The sequence below is a fragment of the Phacochoerus africanus genome, chromosome X (genome assembly GCF_016906955.1).
Source record: "Phacochoerus africanus isolate WHEZ1 chromosome X, ROS_Pafr_v1, whole genome shotgun sequence".
NCBI lineage: Eukaryota > Metazoa > Chordata > Mammalia > Artiodactyla > Suidae > Phacochoerus > Phacochoerus africanus.
This window is the reverse complement of record NC_062560.1, coordinates 101127728-101142708: the sequence shown is the minus strand read 5'-3', so window position 1 is coordinate 101142708 and position 14981 is coordinate 101127728. Positions and strand designations below refer to the sequence as shown.

The window sequence follows — 14981 nt, the reverse complement described above, 5'->3', positions numbered from 1 at the left end:
TCAGCTGTAGTCTCACAATTGTGCCCATACCCACTTGTCTCCACAAATACAGGTACCCAGTTAAATTTCAATTTCAGATAAACAACACATACATTTTCAGCATAAGAATGTTTATATGAAGTTGGGATTTAACTGGGAGCCCTGTTTTTTATCTGGCAACTCTACCCTACCCCTAAATTGATTAGGTGGATAATTAATCTGCTCATGTGTGATAAAGGGACAAAGTGGGAGGAACTGTATGGCCAGTGTCATTGTATAAATATTAATCTAGGAATTCCTGTTGTGGCTCAGCAGGTTAAGCACTCAATGTTGTTTCTGTGAGGATGTGGGTTTGATCCCTTACCTTGCTCAGTGTATTCAGGATCTGGTGTTGCCACAAGCTGTGGCGTAGATCACAGATGTGGCTCGGATCCAGTGTTGCCATGGCTGTGGTGTAGGCTGGCAGCTGCAGCTCTGATTCGACCCCTAGCCCGGGAACTTCCATATGCTGCAGATGCGGCTGTAAAAAGAAAAAAATAATAAAAAAATAAATTAAAAAATATATATTAATCTATTCAACAGCATTTACTGACTGGGAGAAAAACTGCACGTGTGATTTCAAAGCTTTTCCACACAATGCATTCGGTGGATATGCCCAAATGCAAATATTGCATATATGCTATTATGTAAACTTTTCAAAAACACTCAGTGAAGAGAGGAAGGTGCATTAACAGCCTCATTATTTTGCTTTAGCTTGAACCCCACAAAGGAACAAAAACTAGATGGTTACTGTAACAAACTGATAAATCTCTAGGTATGTAAATGGACTTATAACCATTATTTATGAAGATATTTATATCATTTTGAAACTATCCTCAGGTTGAAAATGAAGTTAACCTATACAGGTCAAATAAACATCAACAGCCAACTTTCTGGATAAATATCAATTAAAATTACGTTGTCACTGGAGTTCCCTGGTGGCCTAGAGGTTAAGGACCTTGCATTGTTACTGCTATGGATCAGGTTCAATCCCTGGCCTGGGAACTTCTGCATGCCACAGTCACACACAAAAAAATTAAGTTGTAATTAAAAAGGGATTCAGCTACTATATTTACAAAGTCATTTTAGGACACTTCACTTTATAAAAGGGATATAAGAAATATTTCTGATACATTATTTCTTTTTCAATCAAAAAGCTGATGAGCCTTCTCCAATACAAGGTAGAATTTGCTTTCAATTCTGTCAATACATGATCTCAACATCCTCCCACAATTTGAAGCACCAATAATAGCTCCTAGATTTGAATGGCAATCAATACAAGTGTGTACTAAAAACTCATATAGATTAGACTCCCCAAATAGAAGCTAGTTGCATTCCTTTGCCTGTCTTACTGCAAAAAACCCACATTTTGAAATCAGGTATTGATATGGCTTGACTATCATAGGAGTCTAACTTGGTTTTTCAGAATTTTGGGGAGTGGTTTCTCTCAAGGCAATCATTGGATCACCTTTTCCAACTTTAAACTCAAAACATCACAGTGAACTATGGCTTTAGGGTAATCAGAACCTAAAATTATGGTACCATTTAAGTCTACCTTTTAAAAAGAATACTGAATTTCTGTAGTTTCAAAGAGCCAGATCCCACATACCATCCCATCTCTAGTTTCTCACCCTTTAGCTACAGACAGATCCTTCTGCCTTTTGGGTATGATGTGTCTCTTACCTGTTACCTGAGGGTTATCTGAAAAACAAACAAACAAACACAATCTGTAAGCCTTCTGAGAATAGGAAGGAATGTGCAGGCTAAAACTGCATTTGCCACCTGCTTCAGTCAACTAAACAACTAGGAACTCAAAGACCCACTACCTAAAGCACACAAAATACAAGAGTGATCTCACATTTAACATTCCCACTTCAGACTTCTCATTATACTATGTGAAAAGAATATACCAACACAATTGGGCAAAACTGAGAAACATGGACTAACAGGTCTTCTTTCCTTTTTCTATCAGTAAGAGGACTCACTTTTTATTTTAGGTTCTGAGAAATAAACGTGGTTGGCTCTGAAGTCTTTTGTCAGGTTGCAAACTTCCTGACAGACTCCTAAGGAGGTAAAAAGGAGTAATGACACGGAAGGAGGGAGTCTAGAGTGAGTCAGCTGGAATGAAGCTGGTGGCTTTTGGCAAACATTTCTCTTTAAAGAAGGTGACTTCCAAGGGCTTGACAGAGAATTACCCTACAGCTTTTGTTTTTATCCACCTCTTCTTTTTGCCTTTGCAAAATATAAAAGTAAGATGAGCTTAAGCAGGACATCGACAAACTGAATCAAGCAGAGCAAAGAATAGCTTGCCTGTACAAAGGTGCTGGGATTCTAAGGTCCTTGAGGTGAACAAGAGGTGAGCATAGATAAAACTTTGGCTAGTTATTAAAATAAACAGGTAATTAAAGCCCAGAAAACTAAAAAAGGAAGATCTGATGGCAAACTAAGACCAACAGAAAAGAGCTAAGTTTAAACTCAGAATCAGAAGGGTCCTGGTGCTCACAAAACACTGACATGAGGATTTCTTCCCCCATTTAGGCCAGGCAGGAAAACAACAAAAGCAAAGTAAAAATCAAAAACAAAACTCCAGGATGAATAAAAATTAATAACAGTTCAAATTTAGAGAACAAGATACTGTTTTATTTTTAAATCTTATGCTAAGTGCACAGTTTTAAAAAATGTGATATGCAGGAGTTCCCGTCATGGCACAGTGGTTAACGAATCCGACTAGGAACCATGAGGTTGCGGGTTTGATCCCTGCCCTTGCTCAGTGGGTTAAGGATCCAGCATTGCCATGAGCTTTGGTGTAGGCTGCAGACGCAGCTCGGATTCCCGAGTTGCTATGGTTCTGGCGTAGGCCGGTGGCTACGGTTTTGATTCGACCCCTAGTCTGGGAACCTCCATATGCTGCAGGAGCGGTCCTAGGAAACGCAAAAAGACCAAAAAAAAAAAAAATGTGATATGCAGTACTGCTCACTGAAATTATAAGAGGGGTTCCCTAATACACAGCAATACTGGTTTATTAACAAAATTAACAAAAAACAGAGTATAGTTATGATAGTTAACTAATACGAAATTTACTGAATCCTCAAGATGTGAATTACTATTTTTATCATCCTTTGAAAGACCATTAAAAATTTTAAATACTATGAAAGCTGAGAAGCAGAATATAGCTAAAATACCACATAACTACTTTATCATTTATATTAATAAAAATAGATGGTGAGAAAATTTGGCACAATGGCTCTATGTTTTCTGAAAGCAAGTTTTGTGGCAACACTTTAAAATGACCTGTCGTGGCTCAGGCGTAACAAATCCGACTAGTATGCATGAGGACACAGGTTTAATCCCTGGTCTTGCTCAGTGGGTTAAGGATCCGGCGTTGCCGTGAGCTGTGGTGTAGGTTGCAGACACAGCTCGGATCCCGTGTTGCTGTGGCTCTGGCGTAGGCCGGTGGCTACAGCTCCGATTCAACCCCTAGCCTGGGAACCTCCATATGCCGCGGGAGCGGCCCAAGAAATAGCAACAACAACAACAACAACAACAAAAAAGACAAAAAGACAAAAAAAAAATTAGAGCTCTAAAGAACCTGTCACAACCCCCCCTTTAAAAAAATTTAAATAAATCAATTCTATTATCAATAAACTGATTTATTCAGAGTTTGAGATTCTTTGTTTTTCTCCTGATTTACTGCTTATCATCAAAGATGGGCATAAGAACAAAAAATTGAACCAAACCATTTATTTTGTTTTTTAAATTACAAAAAAAATTACTGTTATCTATGATAAAAGGTTTGATGGGAAGGGAAGCTGTAAACTAATGACTGAACTGAGGTTTTGGTGTAATTTTTAACATTTAATTATTCATGTTCTCCCTCAATATCATGAATAATAGAAAACTGGACATATTTCAGTAATTGAGCACTTTAGCTTATAAATTCTACTTCTACGCTTTATGTCACCAAATTTCTACTTATGCAGTCTTTAATGAAAGATGTGTTAAAATCTTGATAAATATTCTAGAAAAATCTCAAATTACCTAGAATGTTTACCTACATAAAACAATCAGTAGGTCAAGTTTATTATAAAAGAGATTATTGGCATAACACTGTAAATCAACTATACTGTAATAAAAATAAATAAAAAGATTACTCATCCTTATTTACTGAGAATGTAATTTTTCTAATTACCTAGCTATTAGGAATGCATTTTTCCCATTAATTTGATAGCCAATAGAGGTTTGATCAGTGGAAAATATTAAAAACTAACACATGTATTCATTGTGACTGCTAGAAAACATCTTTGAAGGGAAAGGAGAAAAAAAAAAAAAGAAACATATCATGTTTCCAATTAGTGGCTTGGAGCCAAAAGTATGAATCAGAGTTATATTGAGGAGGAAAAAAAAGGTGGGGGGAATGAGTGGCCTCACTAAACAATCTACAAAATAATTACAGGAAAAAAAAACTAAGAGCAAGACTTTTTGATGAGGCACAGAAGCCCCAAATCAGAAGTGTCTCATATCTTGAAGGGTTTTCCCTTAGGACAAAGAACACACTCTTTGAAATGCAGTTAGCAGTGTCTGGGATTCCAGTTCTTTCAGTAGCAAGGTCATTTTCTGACCTAGCTACCGTACCATAATCAATTCCATCAAAGCTTAACAAGAAAAGCATAAAAAATACTTCTTTTTGTCATTCTCAACAGTAAATCAGACATGCCCAAATGGCGCGAGAGTTTGCCTCGTCATTCTAATAATTCATATTTAAAAACAACATCACAAAATGTTTATAGTTTAGAAAAGTGGGGAGGAACCTAATGTTTTCCATCTCCATTCAAAACTATCATCTAATTACCACAAATTAGTGAAGTTCCACTTTTGCTGGCTGATCCTTACACACTCTGAGCTGAGCTTTATTTGCAAAATTAGCATAATAATTGTCCTACCTCTCACAAAAATTGTCTCATCTTACAGATCTGCAGGATAATCAGGACAGATCATATAAATTAAAGTACTGTGAAAACAAATGCCCAACATTAGCTGACAGTACAGCATTACCTATAGAATTTCTATAGAAATGCAGAACTATAGCATTTCTTTCTTATTGCGAATACGTTTATTCCTGAGGGGGAAAGTTGGCAACAAGGAATTGATATGATTGCAGAATAACTGGCAACACCTCTCAAGGCTTCACTGTTAACATTTAATACTTACTGAGTACAAGATGTCCCCAAGTTACAAAGAACCTATAAATCCAAACCACTGTCTTTGCCTCAGCCCCCTCCATTTCTTCCCTTCACTGTTATAGGAACTGGAGTGTATGGGGATGGGAGGGAAGGGTGGGGTGGGGGTGAAGATTTGAAAAGAAATTGTGAAGAGGAGAAAAACACCATAGAGCATGTCTATTCCCCATCCCTACAGCCACCTAAACCTTTTGTAGCTGCTACACATCAACTGAGGACTTCTCTCTATTCTGGGAAATAAGGTGAAGGTTAAAAGTCAACAACCAGGAGCTACAACCTGGGATAAAATAGGGATAGTAAAGTTCACTTAAAAGAAAAAAGACTGATCTCAGTCATTAGCCCTAATCTCTAAAGCCAATCCAATAAAGATAAAATACCAATTGCAAAATATTGGCAAACCCATTCACTTTCACTCACAAAGGTACTAGTTTTATCAAGCCACCTATTCATTTCACACACCTGTCCTCCACTTATCCAACCACCTGCCCCACCTGTGACACTAAAACCAATCCCACTTACCAATACATTTGCTATATCCAATTTAACCAATCTTTCCCTTATACCTTCCCGAAGATCCACCCATTCATTATATTTCATCCATCACTGCTCCTTCTTAGTTGTAAGGAATAATCAGTTATTATGCTGGGCAATCTCTATACTAATGACCTTCAATTCAGGTCAGCTAGGAAGGAGAAAGCTGGAGGTGAGTGGGGTGGAATCCTGGCTGGGAGAAACCACCTGCCATTTGGGTAGATGAGCATATTTTAAAATAATGATTTAAAAAAAAAAAACCACACAAATGGTTAATAGTACTGCTAATAACTAGAAAGATGATTTCCTAGGTCTCCAAATTTAAATGAAGACTTTCAGGAACAAATTTACAAGAGGACTATGGATATTAAGTTCATCCATGCCTAGTCTTTGCAGTTCAAGAGCTTTGCGAGAAAGAACACTCCCACTTCTTCTCTTGAGCCTACTTAGTAACCAGGATGCCTGCTTCTGAGAGAGTGGGTTTGAATACAGCTCTATATTCTATTTATTGGTTCTCTAGAGAGCTTGACCTGTGGCTCATAAGAATGCCCACGGTTCAATGAGTTTGCACTAGAATAGTCTATTACAATTAGTAGTGGTCAAGTAGGTTTTATGCAGGTATGGCTTACTTTGTACAGTCTGCCTACTGGAAAACATTGTTAAAGTTTTCCATCAAGAGTTTCTAAAAATTTCATGCTTTGCCCTTGGCCTTTTTAAAAAAAAAACATTTTCTCCTCTGCTCCCTCTTCTTTTTAAAAATTTTAAGGATGAGTGCCCTGTGCATAAAATAAAATCTTTTTTGCTCTTAAGTCGATTTATGCAATTAAAGTTCTCATTGGGGCATCATCAGAATTTAACCAGAGTTTTGAATGAGATACACTAATTTTAAAATGAAACCATTCAAATCATGTTTTAAATAAAAATTCAAGCCAGGAAATTTAATTTAATCACGTCACAAACTTACAAGCTTACTGTATAATATTCTAATTCAGAAAGAAACACTGTTTGAAAAGTACACACAATATTTAAAAATTCTTTGATTTAAAAAAACATTACTTATGTTATTGTTATGTACAGAAACAGATACCAATATTGGCTAAATCATTAAAATAACACCTCAGTTAACCTGAGATTAATTGTGCATATTTAGAAGTTACTACTACACTATTACTACAATATTAACAAGCATGAGCACCAAAAACAAACATTAACACAAACACTAATATATAAATTACTGTATAAAATACCAATTTATATATCCTAAATATTTCAACTTCCTTATTTTGAGCAAGACAAACATTTATAACAAAACTATTTTAGTTATTTGAATTCTGAAGTTTTTAAGGATTAAAAAATAATGTATTCGTCAAGTAAATAGACATAATAAAGACCCATACAACTATTGTCTTGTCTTTTCTTTTCCCGTTTATTCAAAGGCTGCAAAAGAAAGATAACCTTTTCTATTAAATATTTAAACTATTCTCTCAAATTAGAATTAAAAGTCCAAAAGTTCTTTCTACAACCTACATAACATCATTTTTGTTAGAAGCCAGATTATTTATTTGGTAGTTGCTGATGAATCAAGGTATTTTTAAGTCACGTTAGCTAGTTTGCAATGATACAGAGTCTAAAATAACATCTTTATATATTTCTTAAAAGGTCACTCTGGATCTTGAAATATATTCTAGCTGATATGACAAATGGATGACCACAGAATGCCAGTGATGTAATGCATTCAATCTTCAAGACAATGACTAACAATGGAATTAAGAAAATTAGTATGAGAAAAATGTTTCGTAAACGTGTTCTTGTTAAATTCTGTCTGTATGCTTAAAATGTTTGAAGACAAAAAGGTTTTGTGGACTTAAAACCAATTGACCCTAATGGAATGCCACGCTGTAAACTGCCAGACAGCTGCAGCTGGTAATAAAATGCTAAGACCTGAAGAGCTTTAGCAGAACCTGATTATATGGTAATCCTAGTATCTGAGAAGGCAAAAGAGCTAGAAGAATAACTGATAGGCTGGTTGCTATAGTAACCAAGATAAATTTGTATACCGACTGGGGGAAAAACATTGGGGTTGCCATCAGGTACAAGGCCCACATTATGTCTCATGTACTTTTTTCCACAATTTTGAATCACGAGATGACAGACTAACACAAAGACTGCTCAGTTTGAAATAAGAGAATAGACAGGGTTCCACTGAGAAGAGTAAGGAAAGCACCCAATTAAAGTTTAGCTTGTTAGTAGAATAATACTTGACAGCTAGAGCAGAACAGGCCTTGTGAAAAGAAAGTGTAAGAATTAGCTTAGCTCTGTGTGTAAAACAGAAATGTAGATTAATTATCAATTCAAGCTAAATACCTGTAGGGCATCATAAAATACCTACAATTTTTATTACTTTAAATTTTGTTTGAAGTTATCTCTCTAAGGGCTATTAATCTCTTACAGAAAGGGTTATTTAATTCACTTTGTGTCTGTGTATCCAAATAGTGTGATTTGTCTGACCTCATAATCTATATCTTGGCTACTAGGGGGCTACCTTCACCACCTACTCCATCACCACCGGCGCTAGCCATCAACACTCCTTTCCTACACATACATACCCCAGGAAGTAATTACGAGAACTGTAGGCAGAGTATGAGGAGGACACAAACAGAGTATGAGGGGCTTGCCTGGCAAATTCACCTGATTTTGTCAAAATCAAAACAATGAAGCAAAGAGAACACATGGATTGGCATGTAATGTAAAGGTTACACAATAAGTCTCAAATACTAACAATTAAGTTATTTTTGTTCTGTAGAATCACCACTGAATTGTCAACATGCTAAAACTAGGTGTTTTTTTTTTTTAACACTTTTAAAGGTCATATTTTATCTCGCCTATTTTATGAAGCAGGTTATCATAAGAACAGAATAAAGTTTTCAGTTTACAGGAGGTTGTACAGATTCAAAATGAGCCGCCAAATTGCAGTACTGCTTCGGGCTGTCCTACCTCCATGACTCACCAAACTGACCGTGGGAAGCCACTAAATTTAGAGCCTGAATTTACTAGTTAATATGCAGAATGTTTTCCCCCACTTCAATATGATGTCACATGGATGTGATAAAACAGCATATGTAAATATATTTCTATCAATCCACAAAGTCAATAGCAATCAAATATAATCCATGATTAAATATAATCTGTGCTTAAACACCAACCCATGAACAGCCATTTTTAAGGACCCAAGTAATTTTCAATTCAGAGAGAAATGTTTCTGACACCTAAGTAAAGTGAGAAGCTGAGTTTTCAACAAAGGCAGCTATGCAACTTTTTATTTTTTAGACCAAACTGTCTTTGGGACAGTTTGATCTCTCTTCTCTTGTCTTAAAAATCAAGATTGTGTCATTAACTTCAATCCAAAATGATGACTGTGGTTGACACTAACTAAAAAAGTAAATAAAACAAAACAAATAACCATCCTTGTTCTTAGATCAGTTATCCTGCCACCGTTTTTCACCCTGACTTGGAGAAAATTAGTGGGCAAATTAGGACCCTACAACAGTCCATGTCCCCTGACAGCAAGGCATGAACGAAATAGAATCATGGCAGATAGCGGTCAACCATCTTAAGAGTCCCCCTAACAGGGTAAGTGCCAGGAACCCACAGCAGGGATACCTGGCAATACTTTCCCTCCTACAGACAAGGCATTACAGTATAAATGAGGACTCAGAAGGCTTGGGTTCTAGTTCTCAGTTGCCACTAATCAGCAATGTGTCACTTCCCCTCTCTGAGCCTAAGTTTCTCTTTCAGTTAAATGGGAGGGCTGGGCTAAACGATCTCCTGCCCCTTCCTACTACAGAAATGTTATCAGTCTATCCCTCCTTCCAAGGACTTAAAAATATTTTGGACGCCAACAAAAAAATTAAGAAATGTTCAAAATGTCACATTTATTTTAAATTTTTAAAAATTTTTGGCCATGCCCATGGCATGCAAAAGTTCCCTGGGCCAGGGATCAAACCTGTGCCACAGCAGCAACTAGAGCCACAGCAGTAACTAGAGCCACAGCCGTGACAATGCTCCTTAACCGCTAGGCCACCAGGGAACTCCCATCACATTTACTTTTATAACATGTTCTTAGTGTCAGCCTTTAGTATGTGTATGTATAATCCACACAAGTTAGCAGGAAAGTGTATAATTTACATATATATAATTTTCATACAGTAAATACTTAATTTCAAACCTATAGGTCTTGAATCATGTACCAAATACCATCGAGTCTGCTAAACCCTCCTCAAATTAAAGATGAGGAAATGAAATGACTCATAATCCAGGGCTTTTTTTCTACTACACCAAACTTCCTCCTCCCTTTCCTGCTTTATCAAAAGATAGCATGATTGCAGAAAAGACCCCTCGACTGTGAAATTGATCTGGATCTTAATCCTAACTGCCAATAATTTGCCATGACACCCTAGAAAAGTCACTTTCCCTCTCCAGGCTTTGGCTTTCACATTTATATGCAGGAATTTAACTAGATGTCCCTTCTAGCTGTAACATGCTATGATCTTATAATATTACTATCTGACAAAATAGAATACACATTACTGAAAGAGAAAAGTGAGAATTTCTAGCCAAGAGAACAGAAAAGTCTGGACTGCTAGTTTTAAATACATGCTTCAGTTTAATTCAGCAAGTTGGTCCTAAAGCTCTTACTCCAGAATCTCTTGGAGGAGGTTAAACTGTACGTACACACACACACACATTCACACAGTGTGGGAGCAGCTATGATGTACTAGAAAAAAACACCGGAGTAGGAGTCTAAAGAAATGGTTTCAAATCCCAACTGTCACTTACAAACTGTGTCTCCTAGGCCAATTCATTAACCTCTCTGAGCCTAAGGTTCCTCATAAAAACAGAGATTAAGAATAAGGAAACCTGGAGTTCCCGTTGTGGTGCAGTGGTTAACGAATCCGACTAGGAACCATGAGGTTGCGGGTTCGATCCCTGCTCTTGCTCAGTGGGTTAAGGATCCGGCGTTGCCATGAGCTGTGGTGTAGGTTGCAGACGCGGCTCGGATCCCGCGTTGCTGTGGCTCTGGCGTAGGCCGGTGGCTACAGCTTCGATTCGACCCCTAGCCTGGGAACCTCCATATGCCGCGGAAGCGGCCCAAAGAAATAGCAAAAAGACAAAAAAAAAAAAAAAGAATAAGGAAACCTGACCTAAAATATCAAAGTAAAGCATTATAACTGTGGTGTATATTGCAAAGCTGGACAAGTGGAGATGATCTGCCAATGTGGAAAAGTAGGTTGCATTTGAACCAAGTCTTTCTATTAAAAACTAGGCTAATTTTTAACTTATTAAATTTGCTTTCATACAGCAGAAATCGGCACAGCACTGTAAGTCAACTATATTTAAAACAATTTTTTAAATTTGCTTTCAAAGAGTAGAATAACAAAGGTGAAGACACCATTGGAGGGGGAAAAGAAGAAATAAATCAATTTTAGGAAATGGATTGTTTACATGGATTCTTCAGATTAACAAAACATTTTAACTCTCAACTGCCTACTCAGTTTACTACAATTTGGAGAAATGGTCTGTGTACTGCAGAACAGGCTGTGCAAGGAACATTTCTTAAAGTGCCCAAACTCAGTCTTCTAACCTCTTAGAGATTACATGGTGTGCTACTTCCAGCTCATCTCAAGGGAGAGGAGATATTTCTAATGACCAGATATCTAATGACACCACATGTTCCCATAAATCAAGATTTCTCACTACATTTCTAGGCTGTTAGTTACCCAGCCAAGTCTCACAGTACCTTATGCAAATGACAAAAACTGTCACAAAGGATAGAGGAAATGTTGAAGATGCCAACCTCATGCAGTCCTCCCAGTACTGCTGGTTCTTTTCAGATGCGATACAATTCTCCAGATGAGTCTAATTCTCTTCCAAATCCCTTCACTAATACATGAAGGAGTTGTGAAATTCACAGACAGCAGTTTTATCCACAGAGCTCAACACCTTCAATATTTGAGCAGGTTAGAGCTAAAATCAGAAGGCTAGGTCCCAAGAGACGTTTTCACTTTTTACCTAGCATATCAAAGGATCAAAGTGCTTGAGAAGCTATATTATTCCATGAGGGAAGAAGTGACCTTATCGATTCTATCAAAATGACTCATTCAAGGTTTAGATAAATTAAATAACTCCACGTTCTCCATACTTCCTCCCAAAGTAAGCACTGCATGAAGTTAAATCTGCTAATTCTAAGAAAGAAAGGAGAAGAGGTTGAACATTGGAGTTCTTTCTCTGTGTAGGTACTGGTCTAGGCAATTTACACAGGTCCTGCTATAACTGTCCTTTGAAATTAGATTTGTTATATTCACTGAAAAGGAACAATATTCACACAACTCCAAATTGATTAAATCAAATATGTCCATTGTTCTTTCCTTCCCCCGTACACACACACACACACACACACACACACAGAGTACTAAAGGATTAGGTCTCTCATTTAACTTGAATTGATAGTTCATTACTTTAAGGGGAAAACCACAAAGCCAAAATTTAATTTCAGGGGACTCCAATGCATTTGGAAATCTAAGTGAATTTTCTATCCTCTACCATCCACCAAAAAACTTGTTTCAGATACTGAAGGAGAGTCAATGCCATCTCAAGATCAGCCACTGCTGCCCCCAAATCCCCTAACAGTGATATGGAGGTTGATGGAAACACACTCATCAGTGATCTACCAACACACATTTCTCTGATTGTGTTGCTGTAACTTTTAGGGTATATATTATGTATAGCACATATTGGGTTTTAGAATGACTTCTAGAATATACAGATAACTTTATTTGCATTAAGCTATTTCCTCCACAGCTAAGCTTGCAATTTGAAGGCAGTTGACTCCCAGAACCATTTAGTGACTTACATTAACATACAAATTTCACCAATTCTCAAGTTCTTACGGCATGAAAATGTACTTCACTGCCTCCAGTTCCACACAAGTACATAGAAGAGTTCAGCGAAATCGCTTTGAACCTTATTCCAACTTTGAAAAGTGGAGGAGTGGATAAGTAGATGTCCCAAGCAGTACAACTCCTGTACTTCCTACTCACAATCTCCCGTATTAATCACCACTAAAACATCTTGCAAAATTAGATAAAGAGCATAAAGCTGTGGCTCCCCTTCTAACCACAGATTACTCAGCACTCGTTTGTATCTCTGTAGTCGGTTGTGCACATTTATGTCCGACTACCCTTTGAAGACCGCATTCTCTCTAATGGTAAAGGACCTGGTCTTCGATTTCCTTTGCCCCACGGTAAGGTGCTCTTTTAATAAAATACTGTTGATCTAGTGCACATCAGCTGGAAGGCTGTCCTAAGTAAACATCGAATCTTTCCCCCGCTCCTTTTCTTTCTGTACAACGAAAAGAGGACGGCAAATAGGGAGAGGGACAATCACCTCTGAAACCAATCGGTAAGTTAGCGGCAAAAGAAAGAAAAAAATGGGCAATGCCGTATCTCTTGTTAAGGCTCCTTTAATCTATGGTCCCCAAGGCCAAAACGGATGCTTCAAAGGTAAGCTCTGAACCCCAGAAATACAGATCTCCGACTCTCGGGTTCGTAAACTGTCCCACCTCGCAGAAAGCTGGACGAGAGAGGGGCTCCGAAAGACCCCCTGCGACCGTTCACCACGGAAAAGGGGAGGGGAGTTGCCCCAAGTGGGCGATCACACTCCCCCGACTCACTCTGAAGTGCCCGAAGGAGACAGAGAAGAGCAGCCGTGGCGGACACAGCGGGACCTGGGAGGGGTGTAGGGGGAAGGCATGGGGGAAGCCGGGGGACGGCAACGCCCGGCGTCTGGGCCGTGGCTCGTTACTTACCCTACAGGGTAGCCGCCCCCTAGGTGCACATCTTCAGGGGCATCAAAGAATTCCTCGGTGTCGCTTTCCGACGCCATTTATAGGACACACCCGCGGGTGAGGGGGCCGGCGCCGCCTTGAGGGAGGGTGACTCTCGTCTCCTCCTCTTCGTCCTCCGCCGGGGCGAGACCGTGGGGAGGTGGGTCCCGGGCAAGGATGAGGAGGGAATAGAAGATCTTAAGTGAGAAGCCGGAGAGGGGCAGGGGGCCGCCGGCAGCTGCCGGGCTGCGGGAATGACCGGCAGAGCGACCGCCTGAAAAGGCGGCGGTGGGTCCAGGTACGGCTGTTGCCACCGCTCCCGGCGATAGGTGTATAAGGAGAGTGAGAGAAGAGGCGGTGGCTCTCCTCAGTGGGGGAGGGCGGGCGCGCCGACGACAGCAGCTCCAATTTCTTCCCGCAGCAGCAATTAACAGCAGCTGAGAGAGCTAGCTGCCCGCAAAATACGGACGCGCACCTACCCTCGCGAGATTTCGGGAGGGGCCGGTAAAGCGTGGGCGGGGCGAAGAGGAGGCGGGGGCGGTTCCTGAGAGGCAGCGCTCAGATTTCTTCAACTCCAGAAGCCTATCAAAACGGCGCAAGCGCGTTGAGGGCGTACGATGAGGGCCGGAAGTAGCGGGGAAGGGTGGGGATGAGCGTCCTGAGGGGAGGAGTCTAGAACCTGCGCAGGAGCGGCGCGGTGCTCCGGCTCTGTGGAGCACGCCAGGACTAGGTCTGGTCCCGCAGTGTCTCACCCACTAACTCCACAGTTCCAGAGAGAAGTATTTTTAGAAGGGTGTTTTGGGGCTGCTTTTTTCCCGTGAGGAAATGCTGTTGGGAAAAGTTGGCATTGTGGTTTGAATTTACGTCGTTTTAATTTATCCAAGCTCGGAATGTCCCGCTTTAGGATGTAGGCGGGTCCCCCACCTCTAGCGTCACAGGCTTAACCCGTCCTATTTACTATTTACTCCTGTTGAGATCCCTAGATACGATCCTGCGGGCCCGAGGGTGGGGTCCGTGAGAGTTAACTGGGGACTTTGCCAGTTCCGTGGGGGTAATAATGGATTTATTGTTGGAGCTGAAGCGGTATAGGGCCCCCAGTTACTTTCTACAAATGTCTATTGCTGCCCACACTTAAGGTGAGAGAAATTCTTACATACTGGTCAAGATGTGTGGCAGTCAAATGGTAAATCTGTAATTGAGCAGATTGGGTCGCAAGGCTGAGAGCTAGTAACTTAATTCTGATCCTGCCCAGTGTCCAGTGATGAAAATAAAAGGGTGCTTTTTAGAAGACCAAGATAGTCTTTCTTAACGCT

The 14981-nt window shown here is 39.5% G+C and overlaps 1 protein-coding gene across 1 annotated transcript in view; it reads right to left on the bottom strand.

Moving 5' to 3' along the window:
- Nucleotides 1-14148, bottom strand: part of WDR44 (WD repeat domain 44) — a 71719-nt gene extending 57571 nt beyond the window's left edge. Inside the window, exon 1 of the mRNA XM_047764470.1 lies at nucleotides 13651-14148. Within this exon, the coding sequence (XP_047620426.1) occupies nucleotides 13651-13727 (77 nt within the window). The 5' untranslated portion in view covers nucleotides 13728-14148. The remainder of the gene's footprint in view (nucleotides 1-13650) is intronic.
- Nucleotides 14149-14981: the final 833 nt, after the last annotated feature.